This window comes from Seriola aureovittata, chromosome 17, assembly GCF_021018895.1.
Source record: "Seriola aureovittata isolate HTS-2021-v1 ecotype China chromosome 17, ASM2101889v1, whole genome shotgun sequence".
Lineage (NCBI taxonomy): Eukaryota > Metazoa > Chordata > Actinopteri > Carangiformes > Carangidae > Seriola > Seriola aureovittata.
Window position 1 is genome coordinate 21615228 of NC_079380.1, and position 22602 is coordinate 21637829.

General features: G+C 38.9%; 2 protein-coding genes and 8 non-coding genes across 10 annotated transcripts; all 10 read left to right on the forward strand.

Moving 5' to 3' along the window:
* The first annotated feature begins 1977 nt into the window (after positions 1 to 1977).
* Positions 1978 to 3328, forward strand: bglap (bone gamma-carboxyglutamate (gla) protein). The gene is made up of 4 exons (XM_056402569.1): positions 1978 to 2134; positions 2373 to 2414; positions 2750 to 2834; positions 2956 to 3328. Exons 1-4 carry the CDS (start codon positions 2077 to 2079, stop codon positions 3056 to 3058), a joined length of 288 nt encoding a protein of 95 aa, XP_056258544.1. The 5' UTR covers positions 1978 to 2076; the 3' UTR covers positions 3059 to 3328.
* Positions 3329 to 5698: 2370 nt separating this feature from the next.
* Positions 5699 to 8623, forward strand: LOC130184627 (pleckstrin homology domain-containing family F member 2-like). Its single transcript, XM_056400607.1, has 2 exons — positions 5699 to 6753; positions 7138 to 8623. Exons 1-2 carry the CDS (start codon positions 6489 to 6491, stop codon positions 7731 to 7733), a joined length of 861 nt encoding a protein of 286 aa, XP_056256582.1. The 5' UTR covers positions 5699 to 6488; the 3' UTR covers positions 7734 to 8623.
* A 6943-nt stretch (positions 8624 to 15566) lies between these two features.
* trnak-cuu (transfer RNA lysine (anticodon CUU)) lies at positions 15567 to 15640 on the forward strand. Its single transcript has one exon. It is a non-coding gene; the product is annotated as a tRNA-Lys (tRNA).
* Positions 15641 to 16517: 877 nt separating this feature from the next.
* trnak-cuu (transfer RNA lysine (anticodon CUU)) lies at positions 16518 to 16590 on the forward strand. Its single transcript has one exon. It is a non-coding gene; the product is annotated as a tRNA-Lys (tRNA).
* Positions 16591 to 17591: 1001 nt separating this feature from the next.
* trnak-cuu (transfer RNA lysine (anticodon CUU)) lies at positions 17592 to 17664 on the forward strand. The gene has a single exon. It is a non-coding gene; the product is annotated as a tRNA-Lys (tRNA).
* A 649-nt stretch (positions 17665 to 18313) lies between these two features.
* Positions 18314 to 18386, forward strand: trnak-cuu (transfer RNA lysine (anticodon CUU)). The gene has a single exon. It is a non-coding gene; the product is annotated as a tRNA-Lys (tRNA).
* A 649-nt stretch (positions 18387 to 19035) lies between these two features.
* trnak-cuu (transfer RNA lysine (anticodon CUU)) lies at positions 19036 to 19108 on the forward strand. Its single transcript has one exon. It is a non-coding gene; the product is annotated as a tRNA-Lys (tRNA).
* Positions 19109 to 20109: 1001 nt separating this feature from the next.
* trnak-cuu (transfer RNA lysine (anticodon CUU)) lies at positions 20110 to 20182 on the forward strand. Its single transcript has one exon. It is a non-coding gene; the product is annotated as a tRNA-Lys (tRNA).
* Positions 20183 to 20832: 650 nt separating this feature from the next.
* Positions 20833 to 20904, forward strand: trnak-cuu (transfer RNA lysine (anticodon CUU)). The gene has a single exon. It is a non-coding gene; the product is annotated as a tRNA-Lys (tRNA).
* A 1001-nt stretch (positions 20905 to 21905) lies between these two features.
* trnak-cuu (transfer RNA lysine (anticodon CUU)) lies at positions 21906 to 21978 on the forward strand. Its single transcript has one exon. It is a non-coding gene; the product is annotated as a tRNA-Lys (tRNA).
* Positions 21979 to 22602: the final 624 nt, after the last annotated feature.

Consider the following 22602-nt stretch of genomic DNA (forward strand, 5'->3'; position numbering starts at 1 on the left):
CCTGTGACTGATGTGTTGAATATGACTTGATTAGACTGTTAATACTGATGCAACAGTCCAGTGGGTCACAACCTCAAGGCTGGATCCCTCCAAACGGTCATGGGATAAATCTGAGGGGTGGTGAGATCATTCATGGGAGAGGAAAGAAAAAAAAACAAACATCTGCTTTATTGTTTGGATTTTTCTCTAAAGTTAGTTTTTGTAGTTTTAGTTATTTGAAAAGTTTTTTAAATGAAACCATCTGCGAAGAATAAAAGTTAAATGGCGTTAGTGGGGTAAACCGTATTTTATTTGGTTCTTAAATATAGTGGAGTAGAAGTATAAGGTGGCATGAAATGGAAAAATCCAAGTAAACTACAAGTATTCACAACTGTACTTAAGTACAGTGAGTAAATGTAATCAGGTACTTCCAACCACTGGCTTGTTGAGGGGTTGAACAAGGACACGTACTTTTATTACTGGAAGCGCACGAACGCTGCTGATTTAAATATGTGGGGTCAAGATCTGGTTTCTTGTAATCTCAGGAGGAATCTGTGCAGTGCACCACACATCACATCTGTGTGTCAGTATCCTCGCTGCTGCAGACAGTCACAGACACAAAGACAAGTCAGCACTCTGTAACATGGCACAGGCCTAAAGAGACAAAGTCATATTGGATGTTTGTTTTTCTGTGTTGCCACAAGGCCACAAATGTGTACAATTAAAATTGCCCTGAGGTTGAATCCTTGAAGTCGATCCTTTAGACGAGACAAGGCACCAAGATTGACCCAGACAGTGAAATTACAGCTCATAATTCTTTCAGAACCAGAACCAGAGTCTAAATATCCAGTCAAAAAAAGCAACAAGAAGAGCAAGAGAAGGGAAAATCTTTGGAAGACATTTTCATATCATAAATTAAGGAAGTTCAAAGGACTGGTTTTGGAAATGTAACTATGGTAATCTGTTGTATATAATCTGATGTACAACATTAACAGAAATGTTCTCTTTCTAACAAAACAACAAAATGCAAAAGGATTAGATGTTTTTAACATGATCAAACATTCAAAAACACTTTTCTTGTGGAAAATTGTGTTTTAATTAAAATTAAATGACACGTTTCAGTCACTCTATGAGGCTTTATTGGCAAACCACCCACTTGCCTTGGTAAAAATATCTTTCCACATTTCAAATTACCCTTCTACAAATCTTCAAACACTTGAGTTGGTTTGTTTCTAAATCTCTCTTCTTTCCTTTATGTAGGAAATCACTGCGGTGTGTAATAAAAGGGGAAACCCTCTGATTAAAATCATGTCACATAATGTGGGACGGTGGTTTCAGTTGTATTACATGGTTTTCTCTGCCACATGGACTTTGTGACCCAAATGTAAAAGTGTGTGGGCAAGCGCTGAAACTCTGACCTCTCCAGGCTGCCAGCTGGCATTGCATCTCTAACATTTCAGCAAATGATTTATCGTTATCACAAAATCTGCAAGCGAGTCGTCTGGTGATGGAGTCATTTCATTTTGCAGCTAAGTTACATCATTCTGTGTCTCTTATTTGTGTTTACGCATTTTTCCCCCCAGTTTACTTTCATCTTTATAGAGAAAACTGCTTTTTTAAGGTGCAAAAGAAAAAACTGAGCTGCAAACAATGATCCTGGTTTCTCAGCTGCAGCTTCACTCAACAAGGTGCAAAATAATTTTCAATGGAGGACACTTCCTGTTGGCTAGTTTCTCATCACCTGTGCTTTAAAACTAATACCCACCTTTTGGAAGCAGAGAGTCCACATTCTTCCTCTGTGCATTTACTTGAGTAAGTGAGTGCAAACATGCATATATCTTCAAAATGTGTTTTTGTATACATGATTTTTTTGGACGTGTGTATTTCCGTGTCTGTGTGGGTGTGTGATACATGATTCCCTAACCAATCACATATCCACGTCACAGTGAGGGCCGCATCTAAAAAATAAACCGAGTGTGCATCTATGTATATATGTGTAAGAGAAAAGAGAGGGAGAGAAGAGAGTGACAGAGCCCTCGAAGTCTCCAGTCTGACTTGCTGCTTGATACTGCAGACGGTGAAGAAAGAAGCTGAAAGATGAAGACTTTGGCCATCCTGCTTCTCTGCTCCCTGGCTGTCATCTGCCTGACTTCAGGTAAGAGCTACACAGCAGAATGCTCTATGTTAGCATGTTAGAAAAGCTCTTTATTAAAACAACAGTCTAATATTATTATTATATTATTATTATTATTATTATTATTATTATGATTTCAACTTCCAGAAACTCTCAGAAAAGCATCACTTGAAGGAGTGACACATACTCAACTATAAATAATCAAATAAATGAAATGAATCATTATTATTATTCGTATTTTTCCCTTCATGTTTGACAGACACTGGCTCCCAGCCTGCCGGTGACCAACCTGCTCAGGAAGGTAAGCTCATGATTCAACATTAGGATTTTGACAGTTTGGTGCATTTTGTGCTTTTTTCCTGCTTCAGTTCATTAAATCAATTACGACACATTTGACTCAAAGATGAATATTAAAGTGGATTATTCCCTAAGAGAATTTTTCAGAAGTTTTCAGTCGCTTCTTAGATAAATAATAATAATAATCATAATAACAAACACAATTTGAATATATATTTCACTCTATGAATACATATTGTATTTGCAACATTTGGATTCCACAAAACTTTTATCAGCAGGCCCAGATTGATAGGCTTCTTCTATATCTATATATTCATGTTAAATGTGCATGATGTGCAGGTTTGTTTGTGGAGAGGGAACATGCGTCCACTGTGGTGAGACAGAAGAGAGCTGCTGCAGAGTTGTCCCTGACCCAGCTGGAGAGGTATTTCACACATCTTCTGCTCTCACGTCAGCTATAAGCTGCAGTGGACAGGCACACGCACATACCAGCACCAGATCGGCACAGTCCGGTCGTGTCCTAACCGTTTCCTCTCTCCACTCAGCCTGAGAGAAGTGTGCGAGGCCAACCTGGCTTGTGAGAACATGATGGACACGGATGGAATCATCGCCGCCTACACCGCCTACTATGGACCGATCCCCTATTAGACACAATGAACCACGACAACTTCATCACAACTTGTCTTTTCTTTAACTTGCATTATCACCTTTTGAGCTCAACTTTGTCTTTGCATTAAAAGCATGAGGGAACATTTCCCAATGTTGTTACAGAAATGTAAAAGAGAGAGATGTGGGGATAAAGATGTGAGCAGATATGTGAGTAAGAGGAATAAACCTGCCTGCATCATGTCTCTAATCCTGTCGTTTTCAGCCTGTAGAGTAGTGTGATGAAATTAAATAAAGATGAATAAAATTCTACTGTGTGCTCTTTTATAAGGCCCCATCTGTGAACATGGATGAATTACACCGACATTCATTACTGAAGGAGGTGCGCAGACAAGTTTTGACCACTAGATGTCCCTGTTGAACATGAGCATACGACTATGAGCTAACCAGCCACCATCATTTACACAATGCAGTTCCAGTCCAGAGTGCATCATTTTTAAATAACAACAATTTACTCCTCTGGCAAAGATTTTGAGTTAAGATCAGAGGATCTTATTTTATCTTATATAGATTTATGTGTTCACTTCTAGTTTCTCACCCCCGTCAGGCAAAATTAAATCCATCATATTCAAACTTTGATGAAAGATATTTGTTCAGAAACCCTTCAGATTTGAAAAGTCGTCCTGAAGTACTGAATTCTCCTTGTTGGTTGTGTGCTGCATTACAATAACACTACCTGCATTGAAGAATTCAGGCATCCCTAATCGGGGCAGACCTTCAGTGCAGAGGGATGTGATACTTGTGGGGTTGTGTTCATGCTAAAATGTCCTGTGGCAGAAAAGTGCAAGATCTAACTTAACGAAGAGCGAGGCGACTATGTCGGTGCGCTGCTTTTGAAAAAGGAGCATTTAGGATTTATAACTGAAACACGCTATCATCACATGGACAAGACTTACAGGGTTTTCTAACCAACTATTTCATGTTGAAAATTATACTGGAATTTCTTTTGCTGTTTGTTTGTTCTGATTTAACCACTAGATGGTGCTACAATGAGAACTTGTATGATGTTTGAACACTTCTACAAAATGCTTTTTCAACGCCCTTATTCCTGCTTGGCTCCAGATGAAGGCCAAACCATTGAGCTTTGATTCATCAAGATTCTATCTGAATAAAGAAGAGGTCTATTAGACAAGATTCAAATGTAATGTACTGGAGAGTAAGATGCTCTTGTCCAAGCCAAATTAAGGAAAACCTTAAGTCTGGCTTGGACAAGATATTTTTAAACCATTTTTCTTTAAACTAAATAGAAGCTTACGTTTTATTGTCACATTTCTCTGATCTGTTCAAAGCCCATCTCAAATTTAGAGGAAACGTACTTTTTCTTGCCATAATTGTACTGATGCTGAAAGTAGAATTTTCACTTTGAAAATATTTGTATTAATATAATTTGTAACATAAACAAATATGCAGATTATCTAATAAATCACATGACAATAAAAATCAAAACAAAATAAACGTACATCCCAGTACACACACATAACATCCCTATTGTTCCTGTCCTCTTGTTTCATTTACCTTGACTATATCGGTACTAAATCCTCCTTGCCCTACGTTCTACTAATGTAATGGATCAGTTCTCAGTAATAATATACTTTAAAGAACCATTTTATGATCAATTTAAATGACTTTTTCAAAAGAGGCAGTAATCCATTCATTAAAAGATGGAAAGCACCTTATACTCTGTGCTGTCTGGAAACACACAAGGGAAATGGACATGAAAGTCCATCCTGCTCTGTGCTATTTTGAGGTTGATGTGTGCAGTACTGGAGTATCTAGTCAGACCAGTTTGAAACTGCTCTTTAGTTCCTTATCATTTTGTTTTGTTTTCTTTGCTCCTGCTCGCGTACAGTTCATGAAACGGTGACATGACAGAATAACAGAGAGAGAGAGAGAGAGATAAGACCTGCAGACAAAATGGAAAAACTATAAATAAAACTGAGGCAAAGAAAAACAAATCATGACCATCTGTGTCTATGTATGAGTGAGATCTTATCCAGCTCTCAGCTAGAAAGTGAATTTTCTCAGTTTATTTTCCCAAAACACCAAAACTATTCCCTTAAATTTTCTGTTTATTCTAGAGATGGTTTGTAAAAATATACTTTGTCTCACAAAGGCTAAGTATACTTGTACCATAGGCTACTTAATTGACTAAGCTCCAGTATTATACATATTAAGTAGCTTTAATAAAATTTTGTTTAAAAAAAAAAAAAGAATGATATGCTGTGATTTTAATCTCAGGAAATTCCCCAAACTTTAAATGCATTTCCTCAAAATGCAGAAACCTCTTTCCCCCGCCCTTTTGATGACCGGAAGAATGTTGTTTATATCTGGTTGGTTTATGTAGCTGGTGCCTGTGTTTTGTTAGAATGAATGGGGCTTATCAATTATTCCACAGACACACAACAGAATGTTTGACAGGCGTTGTGTTTGAGTGACTAACATGAGTTGAAAGCATGAAGCAAGTTGATGATTCTCCATCTTATTTTTTTTTTAAACAGATTTTACTGTGCACATACTTTTCTCAACAAACTCCCTACTAGACTGAACATAAAAAAAAAAACTATCAAACAGATAGAAGACGGACACAAATTATGGATAATAATCACAGAAAAGTTGATACTATTGTCAATTATTGACTTTTTTATTGAATTTTGGAAGGTGTCAAAGTTACTACAATTATTCTACATAATTTCATGTTCAACATGAAGTGCAGTCATTTCATTTAGTAAAAGTAACAATAACACTCAATAAAAGTTATCCATTACAATCACCAGTGTTGCATTCAAAGTGTTACACATGTTAAAATTACAGAAGTATTAGTAAGAAAACAAATGGTGAAAGCATAATTCGTATGTTATTATTGAACAAGTTGTAGCTACTTTTAACTGTTTTATATGCAGTTGAGTGTTTAATCTATAAAAATGTCTTGTATGCTTTAAGCCAGAGGCTTTTTTTTTACAACCTTTTATTACTGTAACTGCTACTCCAACAAAATAAAAAGGGGCTGAGAGCTCCTTATCTTATTACTGTTTACATTTATTCACATATTGTATCAAAAGACTCAAACTGATCTCCAAATAAAATCAGATGAATATTATAATTTAACAAGTCATCAAATATCACTATCTAAAATTCATAATTTAAATATTAAACTAGTAACTGTATCTGTTAAATACATGTAGTGGAATAAAAAGTTCCTCAAAATTGTACTTAAATAAATGTTCCTTCAAAAGTGCATAATAACTGTTGATCTGTCACTTTAAAAAAATAAAAAAAATAAAATAAAATATCCTCCTCCTCTTTCATTTCCTGTATAACATGTTCGTCATCATTATAACTTGAAAAATCCAATGACATCACAAGGAAACAAGGCCTATAAATTCCTCCTGCTGCAGCTCTAGGCACCTTATTCATGTCACAGATGTCTACCACGATGGACCAGCTAATATTTCAGAGGGAGAACCGTGAGCGTATCCAGGCATTGGAGAGTTCATTTGGTCTATCACGGGGGCTCCTGTCCACGCCGGGTCGCGTTCTGATGGGAGAGGGTCAGCTGCTAAAGCAGGGTCGTCGGAAGGCCGAGCCAAAGGTCTTCTTCCTCTTCAATGATGTGCTGGTGTACGGCAGCATCATTCTCAACGGCCGCTGGCACAAAAAACAGAATATATTCCCTCTAGGTGAGCAACTCATCTTCTTCTCCTCTAGCTAATCAGAACTCTATAGTATATAGTATAGTATAGTGCATATGTCTGTAGATTGTTATTTCTGGAAATGCCAGTTACTTTTGCATTTTTTTTTAATCTAGTGTTTAATTGCTTGAGCACCACAAATTCCATTTGCCTCCATTGTATTGGTAGGGTGGCAACAGTTTCAGAGGCAGATCTTCTAAAACCATTTAGGAAAACATGCAAATCTGAGTGTTGGGGGCTAAAGAGACTGAAAAAGTTTATCATTTTAGCTGTGAATAACTTTTGCTTGGTGGAGAAGCTCGCCAACTATGCCAGAGTATCCATATCTTTTTTTACATTGTTATGAATATTCCATCTTCACTGTGATTTCAGAGGACATCCAGCTGCAGGACTTGCAGGATAGTGAGCGCCTGACGAACCAGTGGCTGATCCGTACACCACGCAAGTCCTTTTTTGTGTCGGCCCCTTCATACGACGAGAAACAAGCCTGGATGCATCACATTGAAGACTGCCGGTCCAGGCTGCTGAAGGGCGGCAGCTGCCAACCTAGCCCCGCATTTGCTGTCTCCTGGATCCCGGACGCCGCCGCCTACAAATGCATGCGCTGCTTCAGCAGGTTCACCGTGGCCAACCGTCGACACCACTGCCGAAAATGTGGCTTTTTGGTCTGCAATTCATGCTCCAAGACGAGAGAAGTGATAGACCACATTCATCCCACTAAGAAGCTGAGGGTCTGCCGTTGCTGTCACACAAGCAAGAAAGAGGAAGTACCATCTCGCCAAAGGGGAGACAGCAATGGAAAAAACAGCTCAGAGGAGGACGATGAGGCAGCATCCAGTGATGAAGGAGAGGATGGGGAGATCACGCAGAACCAAACTCCCAGCCAGTGGTTTAGCACCCAGACAGACACTTGGGGACAGGTGGGAACCTATGTTGACCCAGCATCATTGCATCAGTGGCCCCAGTAACAGAAAATCTACATCAAGACTTTGAATTGTATTATAACAAATAGCACTGGACTTTTGAAAAGACTCAGATGACCAATAAATGTTGACATTAAGTGTTGGTGTTAAAAACAGTAGAGGCATGTTTGAAATCAGTAGAGATCCTCTCTAGACCCGTTTTAAAAATGTGTAATGTGTAAGACTGTGCTACTTGCTGCACCTCCATAGGGGGCAACATTTCACCTGTTCGCCCCCATCTAACTATGTACAAAACTGTTAACAAAACTCCTGCTTAGCAGGATGTGCAAAAGATCACAGTATAGGCAATATCTGTTCTGTGCAGGGATAATACTCCAAGGTGTTACTGTAATGTGGTTGTTGATGATTGATGAAGCCAGCCGCAGAAGATAAAGCAGGTGCTGGTCCATCACTGGTGATGACTGGACTGGAATTCTGGTTCTGATACAGACAAACATGTGACAGGAAAATTTGTTTAGATCATACAAGTTCTTTATATTCAAACAGGTTAGGTCTGTTGTGTGTGTATAGTAAATAGTAAGGATGGATATGAATATGCAAAAATAAACACAGTACTATATAAATATATGTTATATCCATTATTATCAATCAGCAGTATGAACATGTATACACTGTGGGTCTGATATAATCAGTGGTATAGACAAGTGTCTGACTTGTAAAAGTGAATGATAGAATTTTATAAAATAAGCCTAAAGTTTCTGACGTAACTAGCTGTACAGCAGCCGGCAGGAAAAGGCAAAATTCTACTAAACCACTGAAACGTCTGCAAACAACATCAATATCATACATTTATGCCAATTGAAAAGTTTGTCGGTACAGTTTGTCATTCATTGTACTAGTGATACTTTTCGATAAAAGAGCTAACATTAAAAGTTACTCACCAGTCTAAAAGAAAAGTTGCAGCTCGGCATCAAACCGCATCTCTTTACTCTCTCCTGCAGTGGGAGGCCACATTGAGATTTACTCGTGTTTTGCTTCTTTTATTTGTCGACGGTTTCTTGTCGGGAGCGGTTCATCGGGATGCAGATGAAGATCGCTTTCTGGGCGCTTTAGCCATCTTTGCGTTTCTAACTTCAAGCTCTGCAGGAAGCTGCTCTTCTTCGTGGGACTGAGGGCGGACTAGACGCTCCACTGACTCACAGCATCTAGCGCCAGAGAGTGGTATTACAACACGGAACAGGTCAGGGCTGGCTGGTGAGCATGCTCATTTCAGTAGATAACTCTGAAATACAACAGATGGAGGTCTTGGTCATGACTTCATCACTGTGGCTCCTTCACACACTGTTGATAGTGTTAATTCATTTTTTAAAAACTAAAGTTCTGGCCAGATCTTACACATTGCACCTTTCTAGCTCAGCCACCAAAGCTGACATTTAAAGGTAAAGCTACATGTTGTTTGCCCACAATGCAAACTAACTTGACACTTAAGTTAAAAGGAAGACATTGAGCCTAACTTCAATGATATAGACACATGTGATGCATATAAAATATATTGGGATTTGCTTTTACAGTAATTACTATAAATTTATGCTCAGTGTTGTACCAGTTCACACTTAAGAACTAGTTCAAAGTTTAGCCCCTGACAAATGATTTTGAGCTTGTAAAGTAATGTTTACACATAATTCCAATGTTTGTAGTTCAACCTTTGTTAACCTGTAAAATAAATCTGCATGAGAAATTCAAGTTTGCGTATGTGAAACAATTGTGCTTGTGGCAAAGAGATTTGTACTTGTTAAGACAGTGTGAATCAAATCTGAACAAATGATCAGTGGTGAGGTTAAACAAAGACACAGGGAAAGAAGAAATGCTTTTGTGGATGTCTCTACAGAGATAAAGAGGAGAAAAATGTAAAACCCATTGTGCAACATTCCCAGTGTGTGACACTAACAAGTACAAATTTTGATCTTTGTAACTTTAGTGTCACTTGCTGTGGGAACTTTTGATGAGAGTTTTACAGTTTTCTGCTCTGTGTACTGACACAGATGTTGACAAATCCATTTCTTCTTTTACAGTGTCTTTGTTCAACCTCAACACATACAACTACAAACATTGGAATTACTTGTTAACATCACTTTACAAGCTCAAAATCATTTCGACCCTACTTTGAGCCTATATACATATAGCTACAGCTAACAACAGTGTTGTTTTTAAAAACATCTGCTGCTAGCTAATACACATCTCTCAGCATAAAGCATGCTATGTTAAACCTTACATTTAAATGGTTGTGGTTTTACTGGTAGTTTACTATTTGTAGAGCTTTGGTCAGTGAAGTGATAAACAGTTGTTACTGAGTAGTTCCTCATTACTCCATCACTATGTCACAATAAGTTCCTTAACAAATCCAAGACAGCAAGTTTCCAAACAAGTATTTTAATTGTAATATTCAAGCCAAATATTAATAATCACTACCACGTTGTTTTCTGATGCATTCGTGATGATGACGACAACTTAAATGTAATAAACAGAATATAATTTTTTTTAAAAACACCTGCCCTCTGATTGGACTGTCATTGTCCAGTTAGATTCAGCTGTAAAAATAGGCTCAAAATTCTACTTGTAACTTCAGTGTCACACACTGGGTCGGAACTTTGAGCACAAAGTTTTACACAAAGCACTGTGTCTTTCACAGTCTGTGTGTTACATCACCACTGGTCTTTTGTTCGGTTTTATAAACAAATTCTTCTTTTTACAAATGCAAAACTTGTTTGCAGTGTATTATTGAGGGTGATTTGAAACACATTACAAGAGACCTGAACTGTAAATTACAGTAAAATCCATCAGCACATTGAGGTTGTTTTTAGAGTTGTGTAGCTTTGGTCAGTAAGTTAAGAGTTATTATTGAGCAATTTCTCATAGCAAATCATAGACAGCAAATTTCCCAACAAGTATTTTAATTATAATATTCAAGCCACATAAATATATATTAATAATCACATCCACGTTTTCTGATGCATTAGTGATTATGACGACGACCTCCAAATAAATGTTAACAGAATCATTTTAACTCATCTTAACATTTTGTAGTTTAATCACCATGCACATGACTTACCATTTCTTGCTTTCGGGGAACTGCAAAGGTGTGGTTCCGGCCTAAGGTGGATTCTGCCATCCCTTTGAAAACACAAAAGGAAAAATAAAAACATGTTATGCAGCTCCTCTTTTGACTATGAAATGTTTTTGAAGCATTCCAAAGACTTCAGAAAATAATACGTACCAATCATGCATTTAAACCTTATTTAGTATATACTGTAATAAAAACAAGACTTTATGAATAAATTATAAATGTGAAGAAATACACGTATGTATACAATTAAAAAAAACACATTAGTGGTGAGGCAACACAAAGACACCGAAAGAGGAAGAGCTTCTGTCAACTTCTGTGTACACATACAAAGCACAAAACTGTAAATCTTGATGATCAAAATTCCTGCAAGTGTGCGACACTGAGGTTACAAGTAGAATTTAAATTCAAGTTTAAAAATAGGATCTGAATACTTTTTAATTATTGAGAATCAGCAATATGAACATGTATACACTGTGGGTCTGATTTAATCACAGTGGTATAGACAAATCTTACTTTTAAAAGTGAATGACAGCATGTTACTCACCTAGACCTTGCTCACTGTGTCTGGACTCTCTGCCGTTGGTGAGACAGGTAGAGGCGGTTTCAATCATGGCTGATCTCCTAACAGTAATGTAAAGTGGTTACAACATAGTGAACCGATCGACGTGTATTCACTCGGTCTACTGGGTCCATACCATCTCAAGTTAGTCATCAGTTAAAGATGAGCCTAAAGTTACTGACGTCACTAGCTGTACAACAGCCGAGAGCAACAGACACAATCCTAGAAACCGCTAAAACGTCTGTCGACAACGTCAATATCACCACCTGAAATGTTTGTCGGTACGGTTTGTCAGTCGTTGTACTGATTATACTTTTAGCTAAAGAGCTAATGTTGATGTTACTCACCAGGCTAACAGGAAAGTTGCGAGCTCGGCATCAAACCACATCTCTTTACTCTCAGGAGCCGTCTCCAGCGGTGGAAAGCCACACCGAGATTTACTCGTGTTGCTTCTTTTCTTTGCCGTTGAACGTGGTTTCTTGTCGGGAGCGGTCCTTCTGGATGCAGATGAATATGCCTTTTAGGAGGTTCAGCCACTCCCGCTTCTGTGAAGCTAACTTATAGCGCTGCCGGAAGTTGTTCTTCTTCGTGGGACTGAGGGCAGACTTGACGCCCTACTGACTCACACAGCGTCTAGTTTCACAAAGTGGTATTACAATACGGGACAGATCGGGGATGGCTGGTGAGTATGCTAATTTCAGTAGATAACTCTGAAATACAACAGATGACGGTCTTGATCATGACATCCCTGTGGCTGCTTCACACACTGTTGATAGTGTTAATTCATTTTTTGAACATTTTAAAACAAAACTTCTGGCCAGATCTTATATTGTACTTTTACAGCACAACCACCAAAGCTGACATTTAAAAAGTAAAGCTACATGTTCTTAATCACTACCAGCACCTCAAATATGTGATATTGCACATTAAGGCACTTCCGCATTGGCTTCACTTTTCACCCCCGGGTACTACGTCCATTTTTATAAAAAGTCTGTGGGTTACTCCCAGCACGCTCCATTTCCTGTTCACCTGACTTCCGATATTGCCTCAGGTATGAAAACTTTCTATGTTTGTTTGTTCCCCAGTTTACTTTTCTTATGCTGCTGTTATTCATGCTATCCTACAAAAGACTCAGCCAAGTCTGGGCCTAGAGGTCAGTGGTCAGACTGGTGGCCAGGAGACTACAGTCCAACAACCCAAAATCAGGCATTACATACACCACACGTGCCAGACTTTGTTGATTACCAGTTCTGCCGTCCAGGATGACTTTTATTCATTTCCTGCTATTTTCCACATGCCAATTCCAACCCTTCCCTTGAAACACGTATTTTGGTGTAAGAAATTACACAGTGTCAGAGCCCCATTCGTTGTTAGAGAGCAAATTGGGATGATATTGCACATTTTAAGGTTTTCCCTTTGGTTTTTAACTTTTATGGATAGCGCTGCTGTTCTGGGGCACAGAAATAAGAAATGTGAATTCTTAAAAAAAGGGTTGGGTTCTCCTTTAAATTCACACTCCATGATTATGTTCCACCCTCAAAGCATCTGGTGCAGAAAAATAACAGGCTAAAATTATAAATATTAAAGTCATTATAGGAGCCTATGGGGACTTTCTTCAAATGATCACATAAACTTAAAAAATTAAAATGTAATTACATGATAGCAATGTATTTTTTCACACATGTATGTGTTCTAGGATTACACTGGACTTGACTTTAGAAATATGAGCAAAGCAGGAGAAGCAGTCAGCAGGTTCCATTTGAAAGTATTTAATCTTTTGCTTACGTCAGGTGTGAGTAGTTACAGCTGAGTGGTTATATTTCTACAAATGAAAGAAAGCGTGCACAAGGATCAAATTCTATCATATTATCTTGAATAAAGCAACAAACAATTCTAAATCAATCTCTGTGCTCTCCCTGTGTTCCCTTGTGCCTCCACCCCCTGTGTGTGTTAGGTGTTTTCAGTGTGGTTTCCCCTACCTGGTTCTAGAGAGTAGCCTACCACACCTGCATGCCATTGCCTCATCAACCACAGTACAAATACTCCAGCATTTCCTCCACTCATCATTTGTTTGTTCAGCAAACATAGTGGTACAAGCACGCTGCAACTTGTTGTTTTTGAACACATGTTCCTGAAACCTTTATGCTTACACCTATTTTTCCCTCTGTGTCCCAGAACGCCAGAGCCAGATCCCACACCCTTCTCCTCCCAAGCTGCTGCCCGCTTCACCCTCCACTCCTCATTCACCGACCAGCCTGTCTGCATTTAGACTCTGATTCTTCCCATCATCCCTTTTCCCTCTCAAGCCCTGGATTCAGGTCCTCTGCACCAAAAGACCTCCATCCTCCATTCCTTCCCCCGTATTCTCCATCACCTGGCCTCTGTTGCTACTCCGTCCTCTTTTGGCTCCCCGTGCTCCAGCCCTGATTACACTTCATAGCTGCTCTTTTACTTTGAAATTATCTATGAACAGTAAAGCACTTAGAAGCAGGTAAAAGGTACTGTAAGTGTCTGGTGTGATGATTTGAGTGTCAGTGTCGAGTTGGATGCATCAGTCTTACTTTTTCTTTGCCTTTTCCTGTCGTGATTCCAGTACATACATTTTCTTCTTCAATTTAAAATCTGTAAAGTCATTGTTAAAATTATTCTTATGCATACATGAGGCTGAAATTATGCATCAATTTTTAAATTATAAATGAAGAGGAAACTTTTTCTTAGCTTGTGCAAATTTTAGTTAGGTTGTTCCAGGAGATTTATCATAAAATTATAAAATTGGTGTATTAGCATGAAAACTGATCCACTCAGTTTCTAGACATTTTAATTGATAGACACAGAGTTGATAAGTGTAAATTTAAATAAATATAAGTAGGTGTTTATGCACAAGCTTCTTCTAACAGGCATACAGCTACAGAGATCAGATACTCAACAATAAGACCTCTGGTATTTTATTGTGAGGAGATGACAGTTAAATAACCAAAACCTTGGAATAAGATTTAATTACAGTTCAATTAGATTGTACTTAATTAATTGACTCTGACAGCTATAAATAGTCTCCTCTTTAAATATGGAGAACTGGTATGCATTTTGTAACAGTTCCGATATGAACTGCAGCTGTTTGGGACTTTTGGATTTTTAAAATAAAATTTGTGTATGATCTCTCATCAAACAGGTCAACACAACAAACTGGGATTGCTGCGTCTTTCTCAATATAAACCTGAAGTACAACAAACATATTAATAAACACATGGTGAAAGTTGTAACAATGCTAAATCCTTCCTAATCATGGGTAGGACATTTCTTTGAATTAGTGTCAAACCTGTTTGACTTCAACGTGCATGGAACAAGGAAATGTGACCTTTTTACAAAAGAAAGACACTTAATATGGGTAATGAATGGACTCTGTTGTTCATTATTGCGTGTCTGTCATTAAACGATCCCTGGTATGTTTAGACAAATCCAGCACTGTGAGTGAAGCTACAAAAATGAAGACACTGCATCATGACAACCTAATATTTTCACAATATGTATAACAATACTCTGTTGACACCTACTTCCATTCAGTAATTATCTCAACTCTATAAAAAATGCTTCTCTCAGACTCGTCGTCTTGCTGCTTCATATGATATATGAAAACAATGGGATATTGATGAATAAATATGCTACAAAAAGATAAAGTTTAATTTGTATTGTGTGTTTTTGTATGCACCTGCACCTTGGAATGCATTTATTTGATCAGGACAACCCTTTGCATTCAAGGATGCACATGGTTCAATCTAAATTCATGCAATTTTTTACCTACATTAAATTTAGCCAGCATCCTCACTGGGCTAAAGGTTTGGACAAATTAGTGCCAAACATAATTTTAGAAACGAACCTAGGTCCAATGACCAGATGGAGCATGCAGCTGATATTCACTTGCTGCAAAAAAAGCAACTTTGCACTCACTATCACATCGGATAACAGGTAGTACAAATGATCATGGGAATAAACACCTAGTGGGTAAAGTTTTGACTATAGAAGTGGTGACATCTATTGGTCGAAATTTGATGTTACAATTTTCTGACATTCTTTTCTCTTCAGAGTTAGGGATAATCTTCTGCAGATATTCCTGATTAAAGCATTCCTTTGTGTCCTGAAATTTGTTTTTGTTTGCAGTGGTTTTGGTTTTGATATGATGTATTTTGCTAATTTAAAAGCCCGGCTAGCTCAGTCGGTAGAGCATGAGACTCTTAATCTCAGGGTCGTGGGTTCGAGCTCCACGTTGGGTCATGTAGATTTTAGAAGGATCTGCACAAGAAACAAGCTGAAGAGCATCTTCATTTCTGAGAGGGTACATGTAAGTACAACTCGCAAGGCCCTCTAGGCATGTATGTGCTTCATCACATGATCCAGGTGTTATGCTGCATAGCCCAGCTTGTGTGCTTGGTTAAATATTAGCGTAATAAATAGAGCAGTGCAATTTAGTCTCCGTATCCATGGTGTAGGCACTTGCTAAAGATTATCAAAGGCTATTCTTCTGAGAGTCGTTGGTTCAAGGCCCATGGTGGGAGATGGAGGTTTTAATATATGCACAATGAAAAACAATCATACGCTCTAAATCTCAGGCTCATGGGCTTGAGTCCCATGTTGGTTGATGAACTAGTTCATGTCATAGGCAATGTAACCAATTGTTGAAATTTGCTTAACAAAAGTGATATTTTGTATTTTTCATTCTGCAGGCACTTGCTGAAAATTGACAAAGGCTCTTCTTCTGAGAGCTGTTGTTTCAAGACCCCTGGTGGGATTTGGTGGTTTTAAGAGACGCACAATAACAGAAATCACATGCTCTTAATCTCAGGGTAATGGGTTTGAGTCCCATGTTGGGTGATGAACTGGTTCGGGTCATAGGCAATGTAACCAATTGTTGAAATTTTCTTAACAAAAGTCATATTTTGTATTTTTCATTATATCTTTCATTGAACGTCATGGTTTTTTCATCTGCCAGTAATCTCCAGCCATCAGTAAAGTCTCTGACATTCTTTTCTCTTCAGAATTAGGGAAAATCTTCTGTAGATTTTCCTGACTAAAGCATACCTTTGTGTCCTGAAATATGTGTTTTATAAGCAATGTTTTTCGTTTTTAGATGATGTATTTTTCTGGCTCACAGGCCCGGCTAGCTCAGTCGGTAGAGCATGAGACTCTTAATCTCAGGGTCGTGGGTTCGAGCCCCACGTTGGGCGATGTAGATTTTAGAAGGATCTGCACAAGAATGGGAAACAAGCTGCAAAGCATCTTCATTTCTGAGAGGGTACATGTAAATACAACTCGCAAGGCCCTCTAGGCATGGATGTGCTTCATCACATGATCCAGGTGCTATGTTGCTTAGCCCAGCTTGTGTGCTTGGTTACATGTTAGCGTAATAAACAGAGCAGTGCAATTTAGTCTCCGTATCCATGGTGTAGGCACTTGCTGAAAATTGACAAAGGCTCTTCTTCTGAGAGTTGATGTTTCAAACCCCTGGTGGGATTTGGTGGTTTTAAGAGACGCACAATAACAGAAATCACACGCTCTTAATCTCAGGGTCATGGGTTTGAGTCCCATGTTGGGTGATGAACTGGTTCGGGTCATAGGCAATGTAACGAAATGTTGATATTTTCTTAACAAAGGTGACATTTTGTATTTTGGAATATACGTTATAAAACAGCTTGAAAATCATGCTTTGTTCATATGTTTGTAAGTCCCAGCCATCAGTCTCTGAGATTCTTTTCTCTTCAGAATTAGGGAAAATCTTCTGTAGAGTTTCCATGGTGCAGGCACTTGCTGAAAATTGACAAAGGCTCTTCTTCTGAGAGCTGTTGTTTCAAGACCCCTGGTGGGATTTGGTGGTTTTAAGAGACGCACAATAACAGAAATCACATGCTCTTAATCTCAGGGTAATGGGTTTGAGTCCCATGTTGGGTGATGAACTGGTTCGGGTCATAGGCAATGTAACCAATTGTTGAAATTTTCTTAACAAAAGTCATATTTTGTATTTTTCATTATATCTTTCATTGAACGTCATGGTTTTTTCATCTGCCAGTAATCTCCAGCCATCAGTAAAGTCTCTGACATTCTTTTCTCTTCAGAATTAGGGAAAATCTTCTGTAGATTTTCCTGACTAAAGCATACCTTTGTGTCCTGAAATATGTGTTTTATAAGCAATGTTTTTCATTTTTAGATGATGTATTTTTCTGGCTCACAGGCCCGGCTAGCTCAGTCGGTAGAGCATGAGACTCTTAATCTCAGGGTCGTGGGTTCGAGCCCCACGTTGGGCGATGTAGATTTTAGAAGGATCTGCACAAGAATGGGAAACAAGCTGCAAAGCATCTTCATTTCTGAGAGGGTACATGTAAGTACAACTCGCAAGGCCCTCTAGGCATGGATGTGCTTCATCACATGATCCAGGTGTTATGTTGCGTAGCCCAGCTTGTGTGCTTGGTTACATGTTAGCGTAATAAATAGAGCAGTGCAATTTAGTCTCCGTATCCATGGTGCAGGCACTTGCTGAAAATTGACAAAGGCTATTCTTCTAAGAGTTGTTGTTTCAAGACCCCTGGTGGGATTTGGTGGTTTTAAGTGACGCACAATAACAGAAATCACACGCTCTTAATCTCAGGGTCATGGGTTTGAGTCCCATGTTGGGTGATGAACTGGTTCGGGTCATAGGCAATGTAACCAATTGTTGAAATTTTCTTAACAAAAGTCATATTTTGTATTTTTCATTATATCTTTCATTGAACGTCATGGTTTTTTCATCTGCCAGTAATCTCCAGCCATCAGTAAAGTCTCTGACATTCTTTTCTCTTCAGAATTAGGGAAAATCCTCTGTAGAGTTTCCTGACTAAAGCATACCTTTGTGTCCTGAAATATGTGTTTTATAAGCAATGTTTTTCGTTTTTAGATGATATATTTTTCTGGCTCACAGGCCGGCTAGCTCAGTCGGTAGAGCATGAGACTCTTAATCTCAGGGTCGTGGGTTCGAGCCCCACGTTGGGCGATGTAGATTTTAGAAGGATCTGCACAAGAATGGGAAACAAGCTGCAAAGCATCTTCATTTCAGAGAGGGTACATGTAAGTACAACTCGCAAGGCCCTCTAGGCATGGATGTGCTTCATCACATGATCCAGTTATGCTGCATAGCCCATCTTGTGTGCTTGGTTAAATGTTAGCGTAATAAATAGAGTAGTGCAATTTAGTCTCCGTATCCATGGTGCAGGCACTTGCTGAAAATTGACAAAGGCTCTTCTTCTGAGAGTTGTTGTTTCAAGACCCCTGGTGGGATTTGGTGGTTTTAAGAGAAGCACAATAACAGAAATCACACGCTCTTAATCTCAGGGTCATGGGTTTGAGTCCCATGTTGGGTGATGAACTGGTTCGGGTCATAGGCAATGTAATGAAATGTTGATATTTTCTTAACAAAGGTGACATTTTGTATTTTGGAATATACGTTATAAAACAGCTTGAAAATCATGCTTTGTTCATATGCTTGTAAGTCCCAGCCATCAGTCTCTGACATTCTTTTCTCTTCAGAATTAGGGAAAATCTTCTGTAGAGTTTCCTGACTAAAGCATACCTTTGTGTCCTGAAATATGTGTTTTATAAGCAATGTTTTTCGTTTTTAGATGATGTATTTTTCTAGCTCACAGGCCCGGCTAGCTCAGTCGGTAGAGCATGAGACTCTTAATCTCAAGGTCGTGGGTTCAAGCCCCACGTTGGGCGATGTAGATTTTAGAAGGATCTGCACAAGAATGGGAAACAAGCTGCAAAGCATCTTCATTTCTGAGAGGGTACATGTAAATACAACTCGCAAGGCCCTCTAGGCATGGATGTGCTTCATCACATGATCCAGGTGTTATGTTGCTTAGCCCAGCTTGTGTGCTTGGTTACATGTTAGCGTAATAAACAGAGCAGTGCAATTTAGTCTCCGTATCCATGGTGTAGGCACTTGCTGAAAATTGACAAAGGCTCTTCTTCTGAGAGTTGATGTTTCAAACCCCTGGTGGGATTTGGTGGTTTTAAGAGACGCACAATAACAGAAATCACACGCTCTTAATCTCAGGGTCATGGGTTTGAGTCCCATGTTGGGTGATGAACTGGTTCGGGTCATAGGCAATGTAACGAAATGTTGATATTTTCTTAACAAAGGTGACATTTTGTATTTTGGAATATACGTTATAAAACAGCTTGAAAATCATGCTTTGTTCATATGTTTGTAAGTCCCAGCCATCAGTCTCTGAGATTCTTTTCTCTTCAGAATTAGGGAAAATCTTCTGTAGAGTTTCCATGGTGCAGGCACTTGCTGAAAATTGACAAAGGCTCTTCTTCTGAGAGCTGTTGTTTCAAGACCCCTGGTGGGATTTGGTGGTTTTAAGAGACGCACAATAACAGAAATCACATGCTCTTAATCTCAGGGTAATGGGTTTGAGTCCCATGTTGGGTGATGAACTGGTTCGGGTCATAGGCAATGTAACCAATTGTTGAAATTTTCTTAACAAAAGTCATATTTTGTATTTTTCATTATATCTTTCATTGAACGTCATGGTTTTTTCATCTGCCAGTAATCTCCAGCCATCAGTAAAGTCTCTGACATTCTTTTCTCTTCAGAATTAGGGAAAATCTTCTGTAGATTTTCCTGACTAAAGCATACCTTTGTGTCCTGAAATATGTGTTTTATAAGCAATGTTTTTCGTTTTTAGATGATGTATTTTTCTGGCTCACAGGCCCGGCTAGCTCAGTCGGTAGAGCATGAGACTCTTAATCTCAGGGTCGTGGGTTCGAGCCCCACGTTGGGCGATGTAGATTTTAGAAGGATCTGCACAAGAATGGGAAACAAGCTGCAAAGCATCTTCATTTCTGAGAGGGTACATGTAAGTACAACTCGCAAGGCCCTCTAGGCATGGATGTGCTTCATCACATGATCCAGGTGTTATGTTGCGTAGCCCAGCATGTGTGCTTGGTTACATGTTAGCGTAATAAATAGAGCAGTGCAATTTAGTCTCCGTATCCATGGTGCAGGCACTTGCTGAAAATTGACAAAGGCTATTCTTCTAAGAGTTGTTGTTTCAAGACCCCTGGTGGGATTTGGTGGTTTTAAGAGACGCACAATAACAGAAATCACATGCTCTTAATCTCAGGGTAATGGGTTTGAGTCCCATGTTGGGTGATGAACTGGTTCGGGTCATAGGCAATGTAACCAATTGTTGAAATTTTCTTAACAAAAGTCATATTTTGTATTTTTCATTATATCTTTCATTGAACGTCATGGTTTTTTCATCTGCCAGTAATCTCCAGCCATCAGTAAAGTCTCTGACATTCTTTTCTCTTCAGAATTAGGGAAAATCTTCTGTAGATTTTCCTGACTAAAGCATACCTTTGTGTCCTGAAATATGTGTTTTATAAGCAATGTTTTTCGTTTTTAGATGATGTATTTTTCTGGCTCACAGGCCCGCTAGCTCAGTCGGTAGAGCATGAGACTCTTAATCTCAGGGTCGTGGGTTCGAGCCCCACGTTGGGCGATGTAGATTTTAGAAGGATCTGCACAAGAATGGGAAACAAGCTGCAAAGCATCTTCATTTCTGAGAGGGTACATGTAAGTACAACTCGCAAGGCCCTCTAGGCATGGATGTGCTTCATCACATGATCCAGGTGTTATGTTGCTTAGCCCAGCTTGTGTGCTTGGTTACATGTTAGCGTAATAAACAGAGCAGTGCAATTTAGTCTCCGTATCCATGGTGTAGGCACTTGCTGAAAATTGACAAAGGCTCTTCTTCTGAGAGTTGATGTTTCAAACCCCTGGTGGGATTTGGTGGTTTTAAGAGACGCACAATAACAGAAATCACACGCTCTTAATCTCAGGGTCATGGGTTTGAGTCCCATGTTGGGTGATGAACTGGTTCGGGTCATAGGCAATGTAACGAAATGTTGATATTTTCTTAACAAAGGTGACATTTTGTATTTTGGAATATACGTTATAAAACAGCTTGAAAATCATGCTTTGTTCATATGTTTGTAAGTCCCAGCCATCAGTCTCTGAGATTCTTTTCTCTTCAGAATTAGGGAAAATCTTCTGTAGAGTTTCCATGGTGCAGGCACTTGCTGAAAATTGACAAAGGCTCTTCTTCTGAGAGCTGTTGTTTCAAGACCCCTGGTGGGATTTGGTGGTTTTAAGAGACGCACAATAACAGAAATCACATGCTCTTAATCTCAGGGTAATGGGTTTGAGTCCCATGTTGGGTGATGAACTGGTTCGGGTCATAGGCAATGTAACCAATTGTTGAAATTTTCTTAACAAAAGTCATATTTTGTATTTTTCATTATATCTTTCATTGAACGTCATGGTTTTTTCATCTGCCAGTAATCTCCAGCCATCAGTAAAGTCTCTGACATTCTTTTCTCTTCAGAATTAGGGAAAATCTTCTGTAGATTTTCCTGACTAAAGCATACCTTTGTGTCCTGAAATATGTGTTTTATAAGCAATGTTTTTCGTTTTTAGATGATGTATTTTTCTGGCTCACAGGCCCGGCTAGCTCAGTCGGTAGAGCATGAGACTCTTAATCTCAGGGTCGTGGGTTCGAGCCCCACGTTGGGCGATGTAGATTTTAGAAGGATCTGCACAAGAATGGGAAACAAGCTGCAAAGCATCTTCATTTCTGAGAGGGTACATGTAAGTACAACTCGCAAGGCCCTCTAGGCATGGATGTGCTTCATCACATGATCCAGGTGTTATGTTGCGTAGCCCAGCATGTGTGCTTGGTTACATGTTAGCGTAATAAATAGAGCAGTGCAATTTAGTCTCCGTATCCATGGTGCAGGCACTTGCTGAAAATTGACAAAGGCTATTCTTCTAAGAGTTGTTGTTTCAAGACCCCTGGTGGGATTTGGTGGTTTTAAGAGACGCACAATAACAGAAATCACACGCTCTTAATCTCAGGGTCATGGGTTTGAGTCCCATGTTGGGTGATGAACTGGTTCGGGTCATAGGCAATGTAACCAATTGTTGAAATTTTCTTAACAAAAGTCATATTTTGTATTTTTCATTATATCTTTCATTGAACGTCATGGTTTTTTCATCTGCCAGTAATCTCCAGCCATCAGTAAAGTCTCTGACATTCTTTTCTCTTCAGAATTAGGGAAAATCTTCTGTAGAGTTTCCTGACTAAAGCATACCTTTGTGTCCTGAAATATGTGTTTTATAAGCAATGTTTTTCGTTTTT

Excerpts from the sequence above, each read along its gene's own strand:
- LOC130184627 (XM_056400607.1), top strand. The coding sequence starts at position 6,489 with ATGTCACAGATGTCTACCACGATGGACCAGCTAATATTTCAGAGGGAG. Across the intron at positions 6,754-7,137 it reads ACAGAATATATTCCCTCTAG|AGGACATCCAGCTGCAGGAC; the intron begins GTGAGCAACTCA and ends CTGTGATTTCAG.
- bglap (XM_056402569.1), top strand. The coding sequence starts at position 2,077 with ATGAAGACTTTGGCCATCCTGCTTCTCTGCTCCCTGGCTGTCATCTGC. Across the intron at positions 2,135-2,372 it reads TGTCATCTGCCTGACTTCAG|ACACTGGCTCCCAGCCTGCC; the intron begins GTAAGAGCTACA and ends CATGTTTGACAG. Across the intron at positions 2,835-2,955 it reads TCCCTGACCCAGCTGGAGAG|CCTGAGAGAAGTGTGCGAGG; the intron begins GTATTTCACACA and ends CTCTCCACTCAG.